The sequence below is a fragment of the Orycteropus afer genome, unplaced genomic scaffold, assembly GCF_000298275.1.
Source record: "Orycteropus afer afer isolate SDZICR_OR568_19922 unplaced genomic scaffold, OryAfe1.0 scaffold00380, whole genome shotgun sequence".
Taxonomy (NCBI): Eukaryota; Metazoa; Chordata; class Mammalia; order Tubulidentata; family Orycteropodidae; genus Orycteropus; species Orycteropus afer.
In genome coordinates, this window is record NW_006921967.1 from 1,222,750 (window position 1) to 1,246,787 (window position 24,038).

General features: G+C 35.9%; 1 protein-coding gene across 1 annotated transcript in view; it reads left to right on the forward strand.

Annotated features, from left to right (window-relative positions):
• The window catches only part of SENP6 (SUMO specific peptidase 6), a 155,722-nt gene that overhangs the window by 96,371 nt on the left and 35,313 nt on the right, over positions 1-24,038 (forward strand). The window contains exons 10-13 of the mRNA XM_042782584.1: positions 7,472-7,617; positions 15,103-15,490; positions 17,765-17,994; positions 19,899-20,069. Coding sequence (XP_042638518.1) covers positions 7,472-7,617; positions 15,103-15,490; positions 17,765-17,994; positions 19,899-20,069 — 935 coding nt within the window. The remainder of the gene's footprint in view (positions 1-7,471; positions 7,618-15,102; positions 15,491-17,764; positions 17,995-19,898; positions 20,070-24,038) is intronic.

The following is a 24,038-nucleotide window of genomic DNA, read 5'->3' on the forward strand; positions in this document are numbered from 1 at the left end:
ATTTGTAATTAATAAAGTTCTTGAAAGAGATACTTTGAGACTGTGCAATTATCTTGTTTCTTTTCAAACTTTTACTCCTAATTTTGGCAAGAGTAATTGCCTGGTGTTTGTTGGTGATTACCTTTTCTCGTTTCTTTTATATTAATTAGAATTTGTCTTTATGGAAGAACTGTTCTTCTCTATTTATTCAGTTATTTGCATCTGGACTAAGTTTTTGAAGTAGGATCTGGGTTTATATGTATAGTTCATATGGGCAGTGTAAGCTTCACAAGAAGATTATTGGTATATTTAAGTGTAAATTTGCAGCTTCTTTTGTGTTAGGTAGGTGCATGTGTACTACAGTATGGGATAAATAAAATGCTATAATAATGTTGTCCATGTTACATGAAGATTTAGCTTTGTTTTAGAATTTTTTTTGGAGATAGTTTGAAAAGCATAAGATTCCAAATCTCCAAGATCAATAGTTAACTGCCATATACTTGGAATAATTTTCTCTTAAAAATGAATCACTTGTCTTTCTGTAGTTCTTCACACATAAAATTATTTTACTTATTATTTCATTTTTCCTTTGATTATGAATTTAAGAGCCATTTAATATGAATTGATTGTATTGATAATGGCCTTGATAAGCTGCTTTGGAGCTCTGGTAGCATAGTGGCTAAGTCACTTGCCTGCTAACCAGACGGCTGGCGGTTCAAACCCACCAGCCACTCCTCGGAAGGAAGGTTGGGCAATCCTACTTCCGTAGTGATACTGCCTCGAAAACCCAAGGAGGGGTCGCTATGAGTCGGGGCCGACTCGACGGCACATAACAACAACAGTGTAAAATTAATGCATGTGAGCTGTAAGGTGTAATATTTGATCAGAATACATGTCCTGATGCTTTTTTATGTTCGGTGCTCTTTTTATATTTTTCTGAACAGATACAATAACAATATATAACTGTATATTAAGATCTCTTTATTTTTTTCCTACCTACTCTTCTTTATGTTTCTTAAACTTCATTTTTGTTTTCTAACCTTTTTTTTGCAATCTTTTTTTTTTTTGCAATCTTTTTAAAGAAAACTAATAAATATTATATGTTGTTTCTGAATGTACATTTTCTAATGAAGCTACTTAATTACCTCAGCCCATTTAATTTATATTTTAAGATAAATTAATGTTACCTTTAAATATAAGAAGAAAAATATCCGCTTACACTCAGCCACTCAGAGATAGCTGTTATTAGCATTTTGTTATATAGCTTTTAGACTCTATGAATAAATAAACTAAAAAAACCAACAGTACATATTCATAGCGTGTATGCTGTTCTCTGACCTGCTTTTGACAGTGCCATAGTACAGGCAGTTCCCAGATTACAAATGAGATCCATTCCTAACTGTGTCTTTAAGAATTGTAAGTCAGTTAGAACCAGGGTGTATAGTTCTTATTAGCCTTATTTTAGTGCAAGAAAAGGCTTCAGTGATTTCAAAGCTGCATGTGCAGCAAGTGAAGGTGTCTGTGATGAAAAATATGTTGTGAGTAGGGGCTGGTTCATTCATTTCAAAGTGAGGGCCAATTTGTGTAACATTAAAGCAGGGCTTTCAAACCATGCTGCGCTGCTCAGCTCCCTCAAAGACTGGTACCCTGCTCAAAGATAACAGTCTACTGGGCCACTTCGAATGTGTATGGCTCTCCACAATCCTGCCAATAATCCAGTGTCATGCATTAGGACTCTGAAAGGGTTTACTTAACATGCCTTTTCCAAGTCTGCCATTCCAGGGGTTAGACGGGTACTTTTTCCCATCTGGTTTCCCTGATGAATCAAATTGTGAAAATTCAGGTTTGCCTGTTTTGCTTTGTCAGCCTTGACAGAACTTGTTCACAGGCCTGCATTAAAGGGCCAGTAGGAGTTATCCAATAAAAGATAGTGAAATAGCAAAAGAAAAGTGAGTATGAAAAAAAAAAGGACGTTTATGACTCAGATGGTTGACTTCTGTCATGGACTTTCATACAACTTAGTATATTCAAGTACCTTTAATCCTTTTTTAATTAATGTGTTGTGGCCATGGATCTGCCATAATTTAAGTCATTTTCAATGTTTTGATATTATAAATATTATGATTAATATACTAATTCAAACATTTGTGTACTTGATTTATTATTTCCTTAGATGAAACCCCTAGAAATAAATTCAGGGAACAAAGACTGTACATTTTAAGACTTTTGATATATTACTGTCAAAATGTCTTCCGTAAAAGTCACCTACTACCAATAAACTACTTGAGTGTGCTTGTTTTCTCCTATTCTTAAGCAACGTTAAGTACTATGATTCTTCTAGGCTTTGCCCATCTGGTAGAAATAATATTCTTTTTTTTCCCCAAAACTTCGTTGCTGATTAAGCATCTTATATGTTTAAAAACCATTGAATTTTTTGTCTGCCCATTTATTTATTGTGTCGTTTGCCTACTTATCACTTATTTATTAAAGCTGACTATAAATTTTAAAATGGCAACTCATTTTCTTCTCTGATACAGATACCTTTTATTTTGTGATTTTTCTTTCTTTTCTAAGGTTGTTAGACAGTACATTTTAATTTTGGTGTGGTCAAATCTGTTTTTTAAATTAGATATATTTCTTTAGTGTAGAAAAACTTCTCCTATCCTGAAATTCTAAATATTCACCTTTATTTCCAAAAGTACTTCTAGATTTGGAAGCTCTGGTGGCGTAGTGACTAAGTCCTTTGACTGCTAACCAAAAGGCTGGCAGTTCAAACCCACCAGCCACTCCTCGGAAGGAAGATTGGGCAAACTACTTACGTAGAGATACTGCCTCGGGAACCCAAGAAGGGGTCACTATGAGTCGGAATTTCCCATCCTGAAATTCTTAATAGTCACCTTTATTTCCTAAAATTACTTCTAGATTTATTTTTACTTAGTTATATGCTTCTGTGCTTTTGTAGACATAAACATTTTTTTAAAAAAATAGTTTTTAATAGCATTTTCTATTAACATATTTTTACGTCAGTGTATTTGACTTAATGAATGTTTTGGGATACCTAATGTAATATTTTCCTCGGAAAGAAGGTCGGGCAATCCTACTTCCGTAGTGATACTGCCTCGGAAACCCAAGGAGGGGTCACTATGAGTCAGGGCTGACTTGACGGCACATAACAACAACAACAATGTAATATTTAATTAATTGCTTAATGAATCAGTTTCCACTGTATTTTTTGCTCCTGTTTCTTGGAATGTCAAGTCTTTATACTAGTTTATTTTAGGTGTGTGTGTGTGTGTGTGTGTGTGTTAAGTTTACATATATATCTTAAAGTTGGTAGAATTTATTAGTTCAAGCTTGGCTTGTACCAGTGTTCTCTGATAGTCTCTGTTCTCAGAAAGCTCAAGGGCTAGAGAGACTTCTGACTTGTAAATGCATTGCTGTGTAGTTTGAAAGAACTATAAGATATGCGGATACAAAATATGGTATCTAAAGGAGTGGCCACTGACTGTTTCAGAATGATTGAATTAAGTCTTCACAAAGTAAGGGAGTAAAGCTGAATTTTAACTTACTGGAGTTTGACAGACCAAGTAAAAGCTTTGAAGCTAATGAGAATGGAATGAAAGGCATCGTGGGTTGAAAGAGCTATTTGATTATTTTTATTTATTTATTTATTTATTTATATAACCTATTTGGTTGCAGAATTTAGTAAAGGATAAGCAGAGATGACATTGGAGAGTGTGGTAGTTAAAGTTGTATATCAACTTGGCTGGGCCTGGTTGAGTGCCTGGGCAGCTGGTGGACTCCATGGTGGGATCTACCACAAGCAGCTGAATAGCTGCTTTAGGGATGTGGTCTGCTTCCCATGTATAAGCAGCAGCCTTGAGAATGGTCCCTAGCTTATGACACACTTGAACACTGCATGTAACCGTGTCATTGTTCAGCAGCCTGCTGTGCTCCGCTGACCTTGGGACTTTCAACAGACTTGAATTATTAATGGCTTTCCTGGTTTGGTAACATTGGGACTGTGCCCTTTCACTTCTCGACCTTGGGTTTGTCAGCCTCAGTAGCTAGCAGGTGCCTGAGTGGAGGGATGCCTCTAGCTTCAGTGGGCAGGAGCAAGAGGCAGAGCTGAAGTCCAAGGTCGAGGGGCTTTCACACAGCCCCTAGAGCCTGGCACTTGGAACTTGGACTTCTAGCCTCCTGAACTGTAAGAGAATAAACTCCTGTTTGTTAAGGCCATCCTATTTGTGGCATATTCTTTTCAGAGCGGCACTGGGTAACCAGAACAGAGAGTGGATTGTGATTGGATTGTAAAATACTCTTTGTGCCATGCTAAAGAGCTTTTTCTAAATTCTCTGTGCCAAACGAAAGAATAGTATAGAACCAGAAGTGATTTTTAAGGAGATTGAACTGAGAATGTAATACGTAAAAGTTTAGTTTTATATTGAAAATCAACCATAGTAATATCTACATGATCCAGAAGACTAATAATTTTCTAGTTTGCCTTTCTCTTATCAAAGACTATAAAATAATTCAAAAGCAAATACATAACTAAAATAAAGTTAGTTCTTTGTGTTCTACCACTATCTCTGGGTATATGCTTCCCAGCATATTAGTAATAATACAGAACCAGGTTCTTAAATAAGAAAGTTAAGGATCTACCTTGCCCCCCTGCCCCAAACTTCTATGAAAAATTTCAAATATACAGAAAAGTGGAATCATACAGTGAATACACATAGATGTACCACATAGATTCTGCAATGAATACAGTACTTGTTTTATCACATATTTATCTACTCATCCTTTTATCTACTACATGAATTCATCCTTTTTTAAAAGTACATTTTAGAGTACTTTGTAGATACCAGTACACTTCTCTCCTAAACACTTTATTGTTTATATATATTTACTGCCATCAGGTTGATTCGAATTCATCACAACCCCCATCAGGCTTCGAAGGCTATGAATCTTTATATATAGTGATTTGGGTGAAAGTTTACAGAGCAAATTCACTTTCCATACAGTAGCTCACATATACATTGTCTCATGACATTGAGTACAATTTCCCACAAGGCAAAAGCTCCCCTCCTACTTCCTCCCCAGTTACCTCTTCCATGTGTCCTTCTCTCCATGCACTCCTGCCCCCTGAGCTGTCTCCTTGTTCTATTCTATTCTGTTCTATTCTCCCATGATTATTCTCTCCAAGGAGTGTATCTACCTAATGTAAATGTTCAGCTCATATGCCTGTCTTTTGTTTGGCTAGAAGCCACAGGAATGGGTTCAATTCCAGACCTGAAGGGCAGCTAGGGGCCATAGTCTCAGTGGTTCCATTAGACTTTATCAGACCAAGAAACATGATCCCTTTTTTTTTTCTTAAATGATTTTGAGTTTTGTTCCATATTGTTCTCCCACCCTATCCAGGATCTCCTACATAGATCCCCCTCCGAGTGATTGACAGTGATAGCCGGGTAAGTCTGTAAATCTTTACAGAAGCAGACTACCTCATTTTTATTCTGCAGGGTGGCTGATGAGTTCCAACCACCTGCCTTTTGGTTAACAGCCAAATGCCCTAACCACTACACCACCAGAGCTTGTATGTGTGTGTAGTGTATATATGTCTATGAAATATTTTACAATTTTTTTTCTTTTGAAATAAAGTGTACATACAGTGAAATGCATATACCTTAAGTGTATTGTTCAGTACATTTTGATAAGTACATATACGTTTCTAACCAATCCCTGTGATGATATAGTACAAATAGTATATCATTGCTTCAGATAAGTTCCTTCCTCAATTAGTTGCTACCTCTAACCCTTCAAAAGTATAATCATTCTGATATTTCACAGTGTTTTGGTTCTCTAGTACTGCTCTAACAGAAATTGCCACAAGCAAGTGGTTTGAACTAACAGGGATTTATTCTCTTACAGTTTGGAAGGCTAGAAGTCCTAGTTCAAAGTGCCAGCTCTAGGGCCTGGGTGAAAGCCCCTCAACCTCGGGCTTCAGCTCTGCATCTTGCTCCCAGCCTATGGAAGCTGGAAGCTTCTGGCTGCTGAGGCTGACAAACCCAAGGTCAACAAGAAAAATGGCACAATCCCAAGATTATCACACAACGTAACAGGCCACTGAATGAAGACTCAGCCACATGCAGGGCCCAAGCATGCCAAAAAGCTTAAGACCATTTCCAAGGCTTCTCCTTATATACTGGAAGCATACCACATCCCTAAAGCAGCTACTCCAGTAGATTCATTCCATCATGGAGTTGATTACCAGTCTCATCTTGGAGAATAACTACATCCAGCGGCCCAGCCGCTCAAAACCAGGCCCAGCCAAGTTGACACACAACTACCACACCCAGCATAGATTAATTTTGACTGTTCTAGAACTTCATATGAAACTGGACTATTTGAAGAAGAACACAGTATAAGTATTAGAGAAAATTTTTTAATCTGAGATAAGCAGATAATAAAACCTTGTTTCTGGAAAATGACACAACTTGAAGCACTTAACCGATGAAGGTCTAAGGCCACAGCCTCCAGTATGTATTATGCCTGGACATGAAGAAAACAGAAATCCTCACAACTGAACTGATATCACCATCTGGATAAATAGAGAAAAGATTGAAGTTGTTCATTGTTTCTTTCTGTTTGAATCAACAATGCCATGGAAGCTGCAGTCAAGAAATTAAGCAACATAATGCACTGGACAAGTCTGCCTCAAGTTTTCAAAAGCAGAGATGTCAATTTGATGGCTGTGGTGCACCTGACTTAAGCCAGGGTCTTTTTCAGTCACCTCATATGTGTGTAAAAGCTGGACAATGAAAAAAGAAGACAGAAGAATTGATGCATTCAGTTGTGGTGTAGGCAAAGAATATTGAATATACCATGGACTGCCAGAAGAACACAAATCTTTCTTAAATATAACCAGCATGTTCCTTAGAAGGATCGTGAGACTTTGGCTTGTTACTTTGGATACATCAATAAAAACCAATGTCTAGAACAGTACCTGTTTCGGTAAAATAGAGAATCAGCAAATATGAGGGAAACCCACAGTGAGATGGTTTGATCCAATAACCCTAAGAGTGGACTCAGACATACCAGTGATCATGAAGATGGCATAGAATCAAGCAACGTTTTGTTCTGTTATATAGGTTACCATAATTTGGAGCTCACTCCACAGCTAAGAACATTAATATACAGACCAGCATTTGTTAGTAGTTAGTAGAGGTTGGAAGGAGGTGGGGAATCTTATCTCAGGGGCACTGAGTTTCTGTTAATGATGGTGGTATAATTTGGAAATTATCACCACCTTGATATGATAAATGTAACCAATGTCACTGAATTGTATATGTAAGAAATGTTGAATTGACAAATGTTTTATATGTATATTTTTATCACATAACGTTTGTGAATATAGAATAATATCTTTCATAGCTAAGATCATGAGGAATTTACAAAATTTTATTTTAGTACTTTATTTTCCTCATTCATTTAGAGCGTATAATGAAGAAATCAGAAGAGTCTGAATCACAATTGGAGCCTGAAATTAAGAGGAAGGTACAACAGAAACGTCATTGTAGTACTTACCAGTCTACGTCTTCTCTAACTCCTGCTTCGAAAAAATGTTTAACCAGTTTAGAGGTAGGTAGAGAAATGACAGTTTGTTACCAATCAAATAATCCTTTTATTACTATTTATAGTACTTACTACATTCTAGGTAATCTTTTATTATAGGACTAGAAGAGACCTAAAGAGTTGTTATCTAGGCAAATAATTCTGCTTTCAGACATACCCACTTGTCATTGTCAAATATTTTTTCCCAATATGTGGTTCTCTTTTTACTCTTTTGGAGAAGTCTTGATTCACACAAGAATTTAATTTTTAGAAGGTCCTAGTCATCTAGTTTTTCTTCTGCTGTTTGTGCATTTTGGTTTATGCTTAATAGTTTATTTATGCCATAAATGAGAACCTCTAAATTTGCCTCTTTTACTTTTGATGAACTTTTTTTTTACATTTAGGTCTTTGATCCCTCTTGAGTTTGTTTTTGTGTATGGTATGAGGTATGGATCTTGTTTCATTTTTCTGCAAATGGATACCCAGTTTTGCCTGCACTATTTGTTGAAGAGACTGTCTCTTTCCCCTTTAATAGGTTTCCTCCCTTTATCAAAGATCAGCAGTCCATAACTGGATGGATCTATTTCTGAATTCTTAATTCTGTTCCACTGGTCTGTCTGTCACTGTACCAATACCAGGGTGTGTTGGTTACCGTGGCTGTATGGTAGCTTTTGAGATCAGGCAGTGTGAGACCTCCTACTTCATTTATCTTCTTGAGTAGTGCTTTCCTTATCCACACTCTCTTTCCTTTCCATATAAAATTAGTTATTGGTATTTCCATATCCTTAAAGAACATTGAGGGAGCTCTGGTAGCATAGTGCCTAAGGGACTTGACTGCTAACCAGAAGGCTGGCGGTTCAAACCCACCAGCCACTCCTCGGAAGGAAGGTAGAGCAATCTACTTCAGTAGTGATGCTGCCTCGGAAACCCAAGGAGGGGTTGCTATGAGTCAAGTCCGACTTGACGGGGAATAACAACAACAACAAAGAACGTTGATAGAATTTGGATTGGGATTGCATTGAATGTATAGATTGCTTTGGGTAGTATTGACATTTTCACCGTGTTGTCTTTCTGTTCATGAGCTTGGATATTCCATTTATATAGGTCTCATAGTTTCTTGTAGTGTTTTGTAGTTTTCTTTGTTTAGGTCTTTTGTGTCCCTGGTAAGTCTTATTTCTAAGTGTTTTGTCTTCTTGATAGGTATTATTTTCCTTATTTCCTTTTTAGATATCTCTTGGTTGATATAGAGGAATCCAATAGATTTTTGTATGTTGATCTTGTATCCTGCCACTTTGCTGAACCTTTCAGTTAGTTACAGAAGTTTTCTTGCTGAGTAGCTTGGGTTTTCTATGCATGGGCTCATGTTATCTGCAAACAGCGATGGTTATACTTCTTTGTCAATTTTGATGCCTTTTACTTCTTTTCTGTGCCTTATTGCCCTGGCTATGATTTCCAATAAGTTATTGAATAGAAATGGTGATAGAGGATCCTTGTCTGGTTTCCATTCACAACAAGAATGCTTTGAGTCTCTTCCCATTGAGAATAATGTTGGCTGTTGGTTTTGCTTATATGCCCTTTGTTATGGTGAGGAATTTCCCTTCTGTTCCTATTTTGCTGAGAGTTTTTATCAGGAATGGATATTGGATTTTATTAAATGCCTTTTCTGCATCTGTTGATATGATGTGGTTCTTTTGTTTTACTTATGTGATGGATTACATTGATTGTTTTTCTAATGTTGAACCACCCTCGCATACCTAGTGGTATGAATCCCAGTTGGTCAGGCTGTATTATTAATTTTTTAATATAGTGTTGGATTCTGTTGGCTATGATTTTGTTGAAAATTTTTGCACCTGTATCCAAGAGGGATGTTGGTCTATAGTTTTCCTTTTTAGTGGTGTCTTTGCCTCATTTTTATATTAGAGTTATTCTTGCTTCATAGAATGAATTTGGGAATGAATGAATTTGGGAATATGTTACCCTTTTCTGTGTTATCAAACAGCTTAAGTAGAATAGGGGTCACTTCTTCGAATGTTAGATAGAATTCTGTGGTGAAGCCATCTGGATCAGGACTTATTTTTATGAGGAGTTTTTTTGTGACCTGTTCAGTTTCTTCTTTTATCATGGGTCTGTTGAAATTTTCTACCTCAGTCTGTGCTAGTTTAGGTAGGTCATGTGTTTCTAGAAATGTGTCCATTTTTTCTAGGTTTTCAAATTTATTGGAGTACCTTTCATCTTAGTATTCTGTTGTTATCCTTTTTATTTCAGTTGGTTCTGCTGTGATACTGCCCATTTCCTTTTTCTTTCCTGTTACTTGCATGTACTCTTTCTTTGCCTCAGTTAAATTTGCCACTGGTTTGTTAATTTTGTTACTCTTTTCAAAGAACTAGCTTCTGGTCTTGATTTTCTCTGTTTTTCTGTTTCATTTATTTCTGCTCTGATCTTTATTTCCTATCTTCTGGAGAGTGAAGGCTTCTCTTGTTGCTCATTTTCTCATTGTTGGAGTTGTTGGATTAAAGGTGTTGATTTTGGTTCTTTCTTTTTTGATGTGTGCATTAACTGCTATAAATTTACCTCTGGGTATTTTACTGTATCCCCAAGGTTTGGGTATGTTGTGTTTTCATTCTCATTTGTATCTAGGAATTTTTTTTTTATTTCATGCATTATTTCATCTGTTACCCTGTGATTATTGGACAGTACATTATTCCATTTCCATGTATTTGATTTTTTCTCCTGCTCTTCCATCTAGTTGATTTTCTACCCAATATAACCTCATGTGACATAGTAGAACTGTCTCAAAGGATTTTCTAACATGTAATCCTTGCAGAAGGAGATCATGAGGCTTTTCTCCCAGAGAGTCTTTATGTTAGCAGCTGAAAACAAACCCTTGTGTTAGCAGGGTTTCTTTAAAACAGTTAAAGAAATAATCATATTTGTTGTGAATATACTGTTATTCAAACTGTATGTTGGGGATGCTTGGGTAGTTTAGACTGGTAACATGATGGGCTGCTAACTGAAAGGTTGGACATGTGAGCCCACCCTGATGTCCTGATGTGCTTTGGAAGAAAGCTATGACCAGCTACTTACTAAAAAATTAGCTGTTGAAATCCTATGGAGCACAGTTCTACTCTGACATACATGAAGTTGCCATGAATTAGAGATGTCTCTGTGGCAACTGGCTTATGAATTGTTAGTGCCTAAGGCATTTGACTGCTAACCAGAAGGCTGGCAGTTCAAACCCACCAGCCACTCCTCGGAAGGAAGGTTGGGCAATGTACTTCCGTAGTGATAATGCCTCGGAAACCCAAGGAGGGATCGCTATGAATCAGATATGACTCTATGGCAGTAGGTTTTAGGTTTGATATAAAAAGTAAATTTATTGGAGTATATCTTTTAATTAGAGGTAATGACATTTTCTCCCCTCCCAATTATTCCATATGTCCAAGAATAAATACCTATTTAACATCTATTCACATTTTCACTTCTTATAGATATAAATCTACCACTTATCTATCAGTTTAGCATACTCTGGTGGCTTGTGTCTTGCTGTGAGGCTGGAGGCTATGCCACCAGTATTTCAGATACCAGCAGGGTCACCCATGGTGGACAGGTGTCACCAGATCTTCCAGACTAAGACAGACTTGAATGAAAGAAAGGGCCATCCACTTCTCAAAGAATTAGCCAATGAGAATCTTATGTATAGCAGTGAAACACTTTCTGATATAGTACTGGAAAACTTTATTATGAATAGCATTGAAACTTCATCCAATATCCTGCTGGAAGATGAACCCCTCAGGTCGAAAGACATTCAGAATACAACTGGGAAAGAGCTGCCTCCTGAGAGTACAGCTGAACTTAATGATGTGGATGTAGTAAAGCTTTCAGGACCTCCGTGAGCTGATGTAGCACAACTCAAAATGAGAAGAAACAGCTGCAAGCATCCATTAATAATCAGAACATGGAATGTACAAAGTATGAATCTAGGAAAATTGGACATTGTCAAAAATGACATGGACTGCATAAAGATCAATATTTTAGGCATTAGTGAGCTGAAGTAGTCTGTTTTTGGCCATTTTGAATCAGACAACCATGTGGTCTACTATGCCAGGAATGACAAATTGAAGAGAAATGGCATGGCATTCATCGTCACAAAGAATGTTTCAGGACCTATCCTGAAGTACAGTGCTGTCAGAGATAGGATAATATCTATATGCCTACAAGGAAGACCAGTTAATACTACTATTATTCAAATCTACACACCAACCAACAAAGCCAAAGATAAGGAAATTGATGATTTTTACTAACTTCTGCAGTCTGAAATTGACCAAATATGCAATCAAGATGTGTTGATTATCACTGGTGATTGGAATCCAGAAGTTGGAAATGCAGAATCACTGGTAGTTGCAAAATATGGCCTTGGTGATAGAAATAACACTGGAGAATGCATGATAGAATTTTGTAAGACCAGTGACTTATTCATTGCAGATACCTTTTTTCAACAACACAAACAGCAGCTATACACGTGGACTTGCTAGATGGAGTTCACAGGAATCATATAGACTACATCTGTTGGAAAGAGGCAATGGAGAACCTCAATATCTTCAGCCAAAACAAGACCAGGAGCTGACTATGGAACAGACCATCACCTCCTCATATGCAAGTTCAAGTTGAAGCCGAAGACAATTAAAACAAGTCCATGAAAACCAAAACATGACCTTGAATATATCCCTCCTGAGGTTAGAGAACATCTAAAGAATAGATTTGATGCATTGAACACCAGTGACCGAAAACCAGAGGAATTGCAGGATGACATCAAGACCAGCATCCATGAAGAAAGCAAAAGGTCATTAAAAACACAGGAAAGGAAGAAAAGACCAATATGCATGTCAGAAGTGACTCTGAAACTTGCCCTTGAACAGAGAGTGGCTAAAGCAAATGGAAGAAATGCTAAGATAAAATAGCTGAACAGAAGATTTCAAAGTGCAGCTTGAGAAGACAAAGTCAATTATTATGATGAAATGTGCAGAGACCTGGGGTTAGAAAACCAAAAGGGAACAACACACTTAGCATTTTCAAGCTGAAAGAACTGAAGAAAAAAATCAAGCCTTGAGTTTCAATATTGAAAGATGGATGGAAATATATTTAATGATGCAGGAAACATCAAAAGAAGATAGAAGGAATACACAGAGTCACTGTACCAAAAAGAATTGGTCAATGTTTATCCATCTCAGGAGGTGGCATATTATCAAGAACCAGTGGTACTGAAGGAAGAAGTCGAAGCTGCACTGAAGGACTTGGTGAAAAACAAGGCCCCAGGAAGTGATGGAATACGTATTCAGATGTTTCAGCAAACGGGTGCTGCACTGGAGGCACTCACTTGTCTATGCCAGGAAATTTGGAAGACAGCTATGTGGCCAACTGACTGGAAGAGATCCATATTTGTCCCCATTCCAAAAAGAGGTAATCCCACAGAATGTGGAAATTATCAAACAATATCATTAATATCACATGCAAGTACAATCTTACTGAAGATAATACAAAAGTGGTTATAGCAGGATATTCACAGAGAACTTCCAGAAATGCAAGTTAGATTCAGAAGAGGACGTGAAATGAGAGAAATCATTGCTGATGTCACATGGATCTTGGATCAAAGCAAAGAATACCAGAAAGATGTTTATTTGTGTTTTATTGACTATGCAAAAGCATTCAGTCGTGTGGATTATAACGAATTATGGATAACATTGAGAAGAATGGGAATTCCAGAACACTTGACTGTGCTGAGGAGGAACCTGTACATAGACCAGGAGGCTGTCATTCAAACCGAACAAGGGGATACTGCATGGTTTAATATCAGGAAGAGAGTGTGTCAGGGTTGTATCCTTTCACCATACTGACTCAATCTGTATGCTGAACAAATAATCTGAGAAGCTGGACTATATGAAGAGGAGCATGGCTTCAGGATTAGAGGAAGACTCATTAACAACCTGAGATTTGCACATGACACAACTTTGCTCGCTGAAAATGAGGATGACTTGAAGCACTTAGTGATGAAGAGTAAAGCCTTCAGTGTGCTGCGGTATGGATTATATGTCAGTATAAAATGAAAATCCACAAGTGGACCAATAAGCAGTATCACAATAAAGGGAGAAAAGAAGTTATCAAAGATTTCATATTACTTGGATCCACAGTCAACACACATAGAAGAAGCATCAGTCAGGACATCAGATGACATTGTATTCGGCAAATCTGCTGTAAAAGACCTCTGTACTGAAAAGCAAAGATGTCTTTGTGAAGACTAAGATCTGCCTAACCCAAACCATGGTGTTTTCAATTGCCTCGTAGGCATGTGAGAGCTGGACAATGAATAAGGAAGACCGAAGAAGAGTTGATGCTTTTGAATTGTGGTGTTAGTGAAGAATACTGAAGGTACCATGGACTGCCAGAAGAATGAACAAATCTGTCCTGGAAGACATGCAGCCAGAATGCTCCTTGGAAGCATGAATAGCCAGACTTCATCTCACCTTCTTTGGTCCTGGTGTAAGAAGGTACCATTCCCTAGATAAGGATATCATGCTTAGTAAAGTAGAGAGTCAGTGAAAAAGGAGATGGCCTTCAATGAGATGGATTGGCACAGTGGCTGTAATGATGGACTCAGGTATAGAAAGGATTTTGAGGCTGGCACAGGACCGGGCAGTGTTTTGTACATAGGATCTCTGAGTTGGAGCTGATGCAGTGGCAGGCACCTAACAACAACAACAACATAGATATAAATGTTTAAGTACTTTGGTCTCATAAATAAGTTCATAAGAATGGAAAGGATTTTATTCTAGTATCATAATTCAATACTTTGAATTTGCAAATTACATGCCAAAAATCACATGATACTCTGATATCAAAAAAATTTTTTAACAACCTCTCAAATGTAATCTTCATTAGAGCTTCTGTAAAGCCCCTTTAGGCCTTCTTTAAAGTATTTTTTTAAGCAATAACTTAAAAATCATGTCTCTTGAAAACATTTTTGTTAACTAGCCTTCAGAATCAATTCCTTTTTCCAGTATTCAGAATTATCACTGTGTTGGTTTGGAAGTTTATATACTCCAGGATCATACATCATTGTACAATTTCAAATGGAATACAGATTTTTCTTTTTTAATGCAGGATGAGCACAATTGTGGCAGAAGATAATTTGACATCAGAAGAATACTCATCAGTTTTTTAAAAAATTGTGGAAATTGATTCCCTTAAGATTATTTATGCCCTATACACTGTGGAAATTTTCATGCATCCTCAAGCATACATATAGTTTATTTTTAAGACTCCTGGGCTAGGTAGTCTTAAAAATGCCTTCCATTATTTATATGCTAAATTCCAAGTAATGTGATTTATTTAGTGTATCCTGGTAACCATGGTGATGATGGAGCGGGGTTTACTTAATATTAAGACTTTTTTGTTTGTTTTCCTCATGGTGAAATAAAACACCAAAATGTTTTATTTGTTTTCTTTTTTTAATTTAAGGTATCTGAACAGCGAGAATATTGTCCTAAGTGTGGAAAAGAAAAAGAAAATCAGACCAAGTGCCAAAATTGCGGTATTAATTTTTCTAAGGATTTGCAAAGAAACTGCAGACAAGCTGTAACTTTGAATGAATCCACTGGACCATTATTAAGGACATCAATCCATCAGAATTCTGGAGGACAAAAGTCACAAAACACAGGATTAACAATCAAGAAGTTTTATGGCAGCAGTGTGGGAAAGGTTCCAATTGATATTATTGTGAATTGTGACGATAGTAGACAGAATTATTTACAGACTAATGGGAAAGTCATTTTACCTGGGGCAAAATTAACCAAAATTACAAACTTGAAAGAAAGGAAAACAAGCCTATCAGACCTAAATGATCCAAGTAAGTATTTTACTCCCTGTGGTATTTCTGATAACCAGTTTAGTATCTTTTTAGTATATTTTTAATGTGTTCATGAACATGCTTGAAAAGTATAGTTTGTAATAGCTATCTCGTGACAATTATATAACATTTTTAGGGGGAGATATATTGAAGCCTGGTCCATGTTGTTAGCAATTAATAACTGACTTTGTTCTCATTATGTTGATCTTTAGTAGTAAAAAAAGCACAGATTAAGCTCCAGTCTCAGGTTAGGTCCCAGTTATGTGTGCCCAGTTTTCTGCCTTTGGCCAAGTTACTTTAACCCCTCTCATCTGTAAGTGGTTATATTTTCTGGCTTACAGTGTTTTTGAGAAGGACAAATAAAATAACATATAAGGCACTCTCGTAGCGTAGTGCCTAAGGCACTTGACTGCTAACCAGAAGGTTGGTGGTTCAAACCTACTAGCTGCTCCTCGGAAGGAAGGTTGGGCAATCTACATCTACTTCTGTAGTGATACTGCCTTGGAAACGCAAGGAGGGGTCACTGCGTCGGATCCACAGCAGTGGTTGCTTTGCATGGTGTGTGTGTGTATGTACGTACATACAATATATCAGGAGCTCTGGTAGCATAGTGCCTAAGGCATTTGACTGCTAACAAGAGGGGTGGCAGTTCAAACCCACCAGTCACTCCTTAGAAGGAAGGTTACACAGTCTACTTCCATAGTGATACTGCCTCAGAAATCCAAGGAGAGGGTTGCTATGAGTCAGATCCAACTTGACGGCAGTGAGTGAGATATAGTATGTCATGTAGATTTTTTTTTTTTAAATTCATATTTTTTGTGAACACTATAAACATTCTTGGACTTTATTTTAAAAAACTTACATGTATATCAAACACTAATATTTTACTTACATTAAATCACTTAGTCCTTGCAGTAATTTTGTGGAATATTATTACTCATTTGTATTCTAATTTTACAGAAAAGAATCAGGCAAATATCTAATAAGTGGCAAAGCCGTATACTAGCATTGAAATACACGTATTTCTGCTTAGATCTTCTGATCTGGCCTGTTAGGTTTTCTCAACATGAGACAGTTCTGAAAAAAATCCAAAATTATTTATTCCTGAGACTGGACAGCAAAATAGAAAAAGATTGGAAAAATGATGCTGGGGTAGATGTCCTTCTGAGAAATGTGCATTACTCAGTAGATAATAACTAAGCATTTCTTTGTGGGATATATTTAAAAAAAAAAAGTTTATGGATGTTTTAGTATATAATTTTTGAATGTTTGTTCTATCCTGGGCACTGTTTTAAGCTCTGGGGATATTGTATTTGAAGAATAGAATAAATGGCTAGTATGCCTGGAACATAAAGAGAGTAGTATGAGAAAGTTAGAAAAATCAACAGGGGCCAAGTTATGTAGGTTTTACAACTCCAGAGTAGGGAGGTAAGACTAATTTGAGTGAAGTGTGGTGGCTTTGGTCAGTTATGATTAGAGATGGATATGACAAGCTTTGGAGTCCTTGGGTAGTACAGATGGTTAGTGCACTTGACTGAATGGTTGGAGGGTCAAGTCCTCTTAGAGGTGGTACCTCAGAAGTAAACCCTGGCAATCTTCTGAAAAACCAGCTGTTGAAAACCCCATGGATCACAGTTCTACTCTGACGCACATGGAGATGCCAGGAATCAGAATCAACTCAATGGTAACTGGTATACAAAAGGTTCAGTAACTGTCATAAGGGGTAAGAGCAAATTACCTTCATGATGTCATTGTCTTGTCCACATTAATTTACTCAAAACTGTTTGTAGAGCAGGAGGCACCAGTCCAGGTTCTCTTGAAGACCAATTTTGACTTAAGTGATTTTCTGTGAGATAAAATCATCTGGTCATGTGGAGTTTCACACACATTTAAAATGGATACTATTTTGTGAACTAACTGTATGCAAGTTATTTTTACAACTTAGATTTTAGAACTCTGAAATAGACCTACTGGTAAACATTCTTGATTCTTGAACTGTGTGTATAGTGCTATTTGGAAGAGTGGTGAGGGAATCAAAAATCAATTTCATCTTTGAATATTGTAAAAAAAAAAATTTTAAGTCTGTCTTAGGCTTTCTTCCATTCTTTTCCTCATTTAACTTTTTATCAGAATGGTTTGTATCATATTTTTATTAACATCACATCTGGAGGAGATCCAAAGCAAATTTGGTATATTTCGCACTTTGGTGACTTATTTACACTTTTAATTTGACTAGTGAAATACCTCCTGAAGCATTTAACATTTTCTTTGCAGTCATTTTGTCCAGTGATGATGATGATGACAGTGACAGAACTAACAGAAGAGAGAGCATATCTCCGCAACCCGCTGATTCAGCATGTTCTTCTCCAGCACCATCCACTGGAAAAGTAGAAGCAGCCCTTAATGAAAATATTTGCAGTGTAGAGCATGAACTAAGAAGCATTCCAGCAGATTCAGAGTTAAATACAGTTACATTACCAAGAAAAGCAAGAATGAAAGACCAGGTACTTTTTACATTTATTTACAACTATTCAGGTTAAATCTTCCCTTTGGAATGTAAAGGGTTTTTTTGTTTGTTTGTTTGAGAGCAATTTGGTAGTGTCAAGAAAAAAAGATGGATTGTTTCTTAAGTGGAAGATCATTAAATTATACACAGAAGTAAATGTCAAAAGTTTGAAGTGTAAATGATTTAACAAATAATAACCTTACAGCAAAATATATGAGATTTCTTGTATTATCTAGTACATAGGGAGAAGTCATTTTAACAAGGCTAGAAATTTGGACATTTTTTATCTAATGTTATGTATTACTGTTCTTTGTTTTGTAGTTTACTATATGAAATTCTTAAAATGTTCATATGGGACAAGTTAAACTATGTCAGTAGACAATGCTCTAAAGTGAAATATGTAGATGACTTAAATACTCTAATATAAGATTTGCACTTATATTACACCTGCAAAATTAATACAGAAATGCTGCTGACAGTAATTCAAAGGAAGAAGTACTTTCATATTTTGCTTATGGGAGAAAAAGTTGTGAGCTTTAAAGAAAGCACTGTATCAACATTTATTAAAATTATTTTACATGTATACCATTTAATCAAACAATTCACTCCTTAGGCTTTATCTCAAAGGGAAAAAATCTCCCAGTATATAAGACCATGTGAGCAAACATTGCTGTCAAATAACTGCAAACAAATTGATTGCCCATTAATGTGAAATGTCTGGATAAATTGTGATACATCCAAACTGTTTTGCAGCCATTGGAAATAAAAAATTAGCACTATACCAGATGACTCTTAGAATTTTTCTAGGGTACTATTGGATGGGAATGCCAGGATACAGAAATAGGTATATATTATCTAATGTTTGGGAGCTCTGGTAGCGTAGTGCCTAAGGCACTTGACTGTTAACCAGAAGGCTGGAGGTTCAAACCCACCAGCCACTCGGAAGGAAGAAGAGGCAATCTACTCCCCTAGTGATACTGCCTCGGAAACCCAAGGACCAGTCGCTATGAGTCGGGTCTGACTCGACAGCACATAACAACAACAACAGCAACATCTAATGTTTATAATATATATTTAAATGTTGAAAATTATATATATATGTGTCAGGATTATAGGAGTGCAAATAAGAATATGAAAACATACATACTTGATTGTTAAGATGGGCACCTTAAATGAAAAAAAAAAAAAGGAACAAAAAGGACAAAAGAAAAATTATGAATTAATATTTTTATATAATCTTGAAAGAATACCTTTCCAAGCATGAAAGCACAAACAAACATAGTAAAGGAGGAGATGCATACATTTGACTAAATAAAAAGTACAGAACATGTATCAAAATACCTTACAATTTGATAAGTGAATGCAAATAGGAGAAAATAGTGAGCTATGTGACAAAATACAAGTTGATTCTTTTTATAGTTTTAATTTCTTAAAATCATTAAGTAAAATAACTATAGAAAAACGTATAAAGGAAGTGAATAAAGTTCACAAAAGGTCATAATTAAAGAAGTCAAGATACGATTAAAACAAGGAAACCTATTTTTAACTGACGGATTGTTTAAAACTTAGAAAGCATTATAGGGCTTCATCTTGGTTAGTATTTGGAGAAATGGAATGTAGAGTATGTAAATTGGTATAAATTTGCTGTGGGCAGTTTTGCAGTCATTTTGGATGTGTACCAGAGCTTAATTGCAAAAGTGCTCATTGGAAATAAATGTGTAACTTGATAAAAATAGACTTAAGATTATATAAAAACAGTTAATTTTTTACTTTATCTAATACTGCTGAGGGAAAATCAGTCTTATATGATAATTACATTTCTTATATTGGGGTCATCTTTGAATATATGTACAGAGTTTGCAGCCTTGTTTTATTAACTTAGGTGGAAATTTTCCTTTTCAGTTTGGTAATTCTATTATCAGCACACCTCTAAAACGTCGTAAAGTGATTTCTCAAGAAACTTTAGTTGATCCTATGTCCTTAAGCCGCCAAAGTTCCTTTGACAGTGTCATTTTAAACTGTCGAAGTATACGAGTGGGAACACTCTTCCGGCTGTTAATAGAACCTGTAATTGTAAGTATATTCTTAAGCTCTTTAGTATACCAGTTATAAGATTCAAATATCCTTTGCAAAGGGTAATAATGTATATTTAAAAATTATAAGTCAAAAGGTTCAATTTAATAGAATATTAAAATCATTTTAAAATTTTAAATTGCTTTAAGAGTTTATAGACAAGTAGGAGTAAGAGCTCCTCACCATTAAAAAACAGTGGATAAAAATTCATCATTATGTGTTAGAATAGTGACATAGTCATCATAGGAAAATACTTATTATTCTTGCTGAGTTATGAAACCCTCCATTATGTTACTGTTTGATTCTCATGCTGGGTCAGTGCATGAAAACAGTATTTTTAAGAACCATCGTGAGAGAAAGAAGAAACCAAAAACGTTGGGATGTGCAGAAAAATGTATTGTGGTATTAAGTCTCCATCAAAAACTAAACCTGTTGCTATCAAGTCGATTCTGACTCAGAGTGACCTAGAGATAGACTATTGAACTAAATTTGGCCATGTAGGAGCCATTTTGCTTTTGTTCTAGTTCAGTTCTAGGATGCCAGACCATCCCTTTTTAACTCATATTAGTCCCTTTTGTTAACCTCTCTTACTTGTCTAGTTATTCCGACTGCCACCAATCCAAGTATTTGTTTTCTATATGAAATTTTAATGTTTCTTCTTTAGCCTTCTTAGTTGTCATTTTCCTTATTTCTACTGTGTACTCCAACTCATAGCGACCCCTCCTTGGGTTTCCGAGGCTGTATCGCTACTTCCAAGAAGTGGCTGGTGGGTTTGAGCCACCAGCCTCCTGGTTAGCAGTCAAGTGCTTTAGGAACTACACTACCAGAGCTCCTTCTAAAGATTTACCACCTTGGAAACCCAGTGGAGTAACTGTGCATCAAAATCAACTCAATGGCAGTGGGTTCGGTTTGCTTTTAGTATGTACTATACATTGTTGCGGGAGCTCTGGTAGCATAGTGGCTAAGACACTTGCCTGCTAACTAGACGGCTGACAGTTCAAACCCACCAGCCACTCCTCGGAAGGAAGGTTGGGCAATCCTACTTCCGTAGTGATACTGCCTCGGAAACCCAAGGAGGGGTCGCTATGAGTCGGGTTTGACTCGATGGCACGTAACAACAACAACAATACATTGTTGGTAGATTAATCTTCCTAAAGTACTGCACTGATTCTTTAAGTCTTTATTTTATATGTGTTAGCTGGTATCCCTGCTTGTCTACTTCCAACCCTTCTTTAAAACCTTATCTCCCAGTACTGTCCTTTATACATACCACAGTATCTGTAGGAAAACGTACTATAGCAGGTAATTTAAAAGGTAGTTTTATTATTATTTAAATTATAGTGATTTTTTTTTTCTGATAAGATTTCACGGTTCTAGGATAATATGATCAAAAGGGAGAAAAAACCTTATTGGTTATTTTATATGAGCAAATTACTTGTGAACCTGTTTTCTTAACAGAGGAAAGTTCTGTGGGGCCCTGGCATTTCCTTTGTTTGTCATGAAAATTCCAGTTTCTTACAATTTAAAAACTAGAAAATTTCTGAAATATTCTGGAGATTTAAAGCAAATTATGTATAAATTATCTACCCGCTACTGCCAAGTAACATTGTAGTAAACTTGTGTTTTTCAGGGACTTAGGAAACTTGTGTTTTGTCACAAGCCTTCATAGTACAAATTATCTTTCCTAGTTTCTGACACTTAACAAAAATATCTCTTATGTCACTTTGTACATCAGAAATTTCCAGGAATACCCTGTAGCTTTTATGGCTTTTCCCCACATTAGCTATAATACTCAGAATTCTTCAATATTATAATTAAAAGTTTTACTGGTGATTAAGATATTTTGTTAAAAGTTGCAGATGTAGTCTTAAAGCTGTCTATCAAGAATGACATTAAAATTTAAATTATTTTTTTCCATAGAAGTTAACTAGTTACATTACACATTTAATCTTCGATGAAGCAAAACCAGTTTTATGAATTTATTTTGACAAAATAAAAAGCAATATGTGTACAGTGATGTACTGAAACGGATTTAAAAAAAAATACTAAGTTAAGTGAATTATTTTATCCTAAAAAGTGATTGTGCTTATAATGTGGAAGTTTACAGTCTGTAATGTTCATCTCACTTGTAGCATGGACTTTTCTCAAAGAACATTAATCATTGAAGTGTGTTTCTTCAAATAGTGTAATTAAAAAGATGATTTGACATTTGCTTTGTGAATTTATCTGCCATGTGGTGATTAATTTGAGAAACAAATTTCAAATGTTTTACCATATTTCATAGTCATTTATTATTAGATAAGTTAATTATTCAAAATTCACTTAGAGAATTGGTGTATTAAAATTGAAATGGTTTACATTTATTAGAAATGAAGCAATCTCTCATTTTTGCAATGAGAAGTTAAAAAATCAAAGTTTTGGGCCAACTAAAATTTAGAAACTCTTGGAGGTGAATGAAAAAGCTCAATGTATACTAGTAATATTAATATATAGGTTTAATTACACACATATTTTTAGACATACTTTTTTCTACTCCTACCTTTCATGTAGCAATTATTCAGATGCTTCCAACTTACTTTTTATATCATCATCATGCTACATTTTGAGTCATATGACATAATTTTCTCTGGTGGCACAGTGGATAAGGCATTTGGCTGCTAACCATAAGGTCAGTGGTTCAAATTTACAGGCAACTCTGTGGAAAGAAAATGGGACAATCTACTTCTGTAAAGATTTACAGCCTCAGAAACCCAGTGGGGGTTGCTATGAGTGAGAATCGACTCCATGGCAGTGAGTTTGGTTTTTTATAATAACTTTAGCTTCTATATATGTTGAACTGTTTTCCAAGCCACAGGTACCCATTCTTGACCTCTTCCACAGTGAAACCAATTAATGTTTTACTTCTAAATGCAATTTTTAAAGATATTTTTAGTGACATCCTAAACGTTACCATTGTTGTAATAATTCCTACATTTATATTTCCTTGCTTCCTTTCTTTATATCACAAAAATACTCAAACAGAAGAGTTGAAAGAATATAACAATGAATACCCAAATATAAGCTAGATTCTACCATTATCATTTTACTGTATGTTCACTCCTCACTTATGGAAATCATTAAGTTCCAAAGACCAAGTTGTTATGCAAAAATGAAGGAAGACTACATTAGATTGCAAAATGGAGGATAACTGAATCATTTCATAACTGCCATACCACTAAGCAGCATGCCTCAGCCACCTTAAACCATCACAGCCAGCCTTTCACCTCAGCATTCGTTACTGCCAGATATCTGTTGTTAATGTGCAAAATAGTCAGATAGTAAATTTCTTACTATTGTCATAAATGTGGCATGTCAAATAACAAAACAGTAGGTAAGTGAGGAGTAGATACACTTGCTTTATCTAATTACCATGAATCAGAATCACACAACACAGTTAGGTACTCATCCCTCTACAAAGCAACTCATTTTTTAAAAGCATTTCAGAGTATTTGCCTCTTTTTTTTTTTATTGACTTCTGTAAATCCACCAAATGAGGTAATTAAAGCTATATCAGACTTAATATGTCTTCTCCACATTAAAATAGTTAGAAAGTCACTTATTTTGTAACTGCCAGTAATAACTGCTTCAGGCAAGATTCTTCAAAGGGTGCTTAAATGATTGAACTAAAAGTTATTAAGAGTGGGACTTTACAAGATTTTACAATAGAAAGACCTGGCAGTCATTGGCTTAACTGAATTATTAAATTTGTATCATCAGTAGTGGAACAAACCTGACATGATATGCCTCCTGATGTTATGCAATGAAAGTATATATCGCCTATGTGCTATTTTGTTGGGAAATGTATGACCTGAATAGATTATGAGGAAAAAGTCTAGAATGTTGTACATTTTGTAAAACCCAGCCTGGATTCATGGCTGGCGGATTTGAACCGCCAGCCTTCTGGTTATCAGTAAAATGCCTTAAGCACTA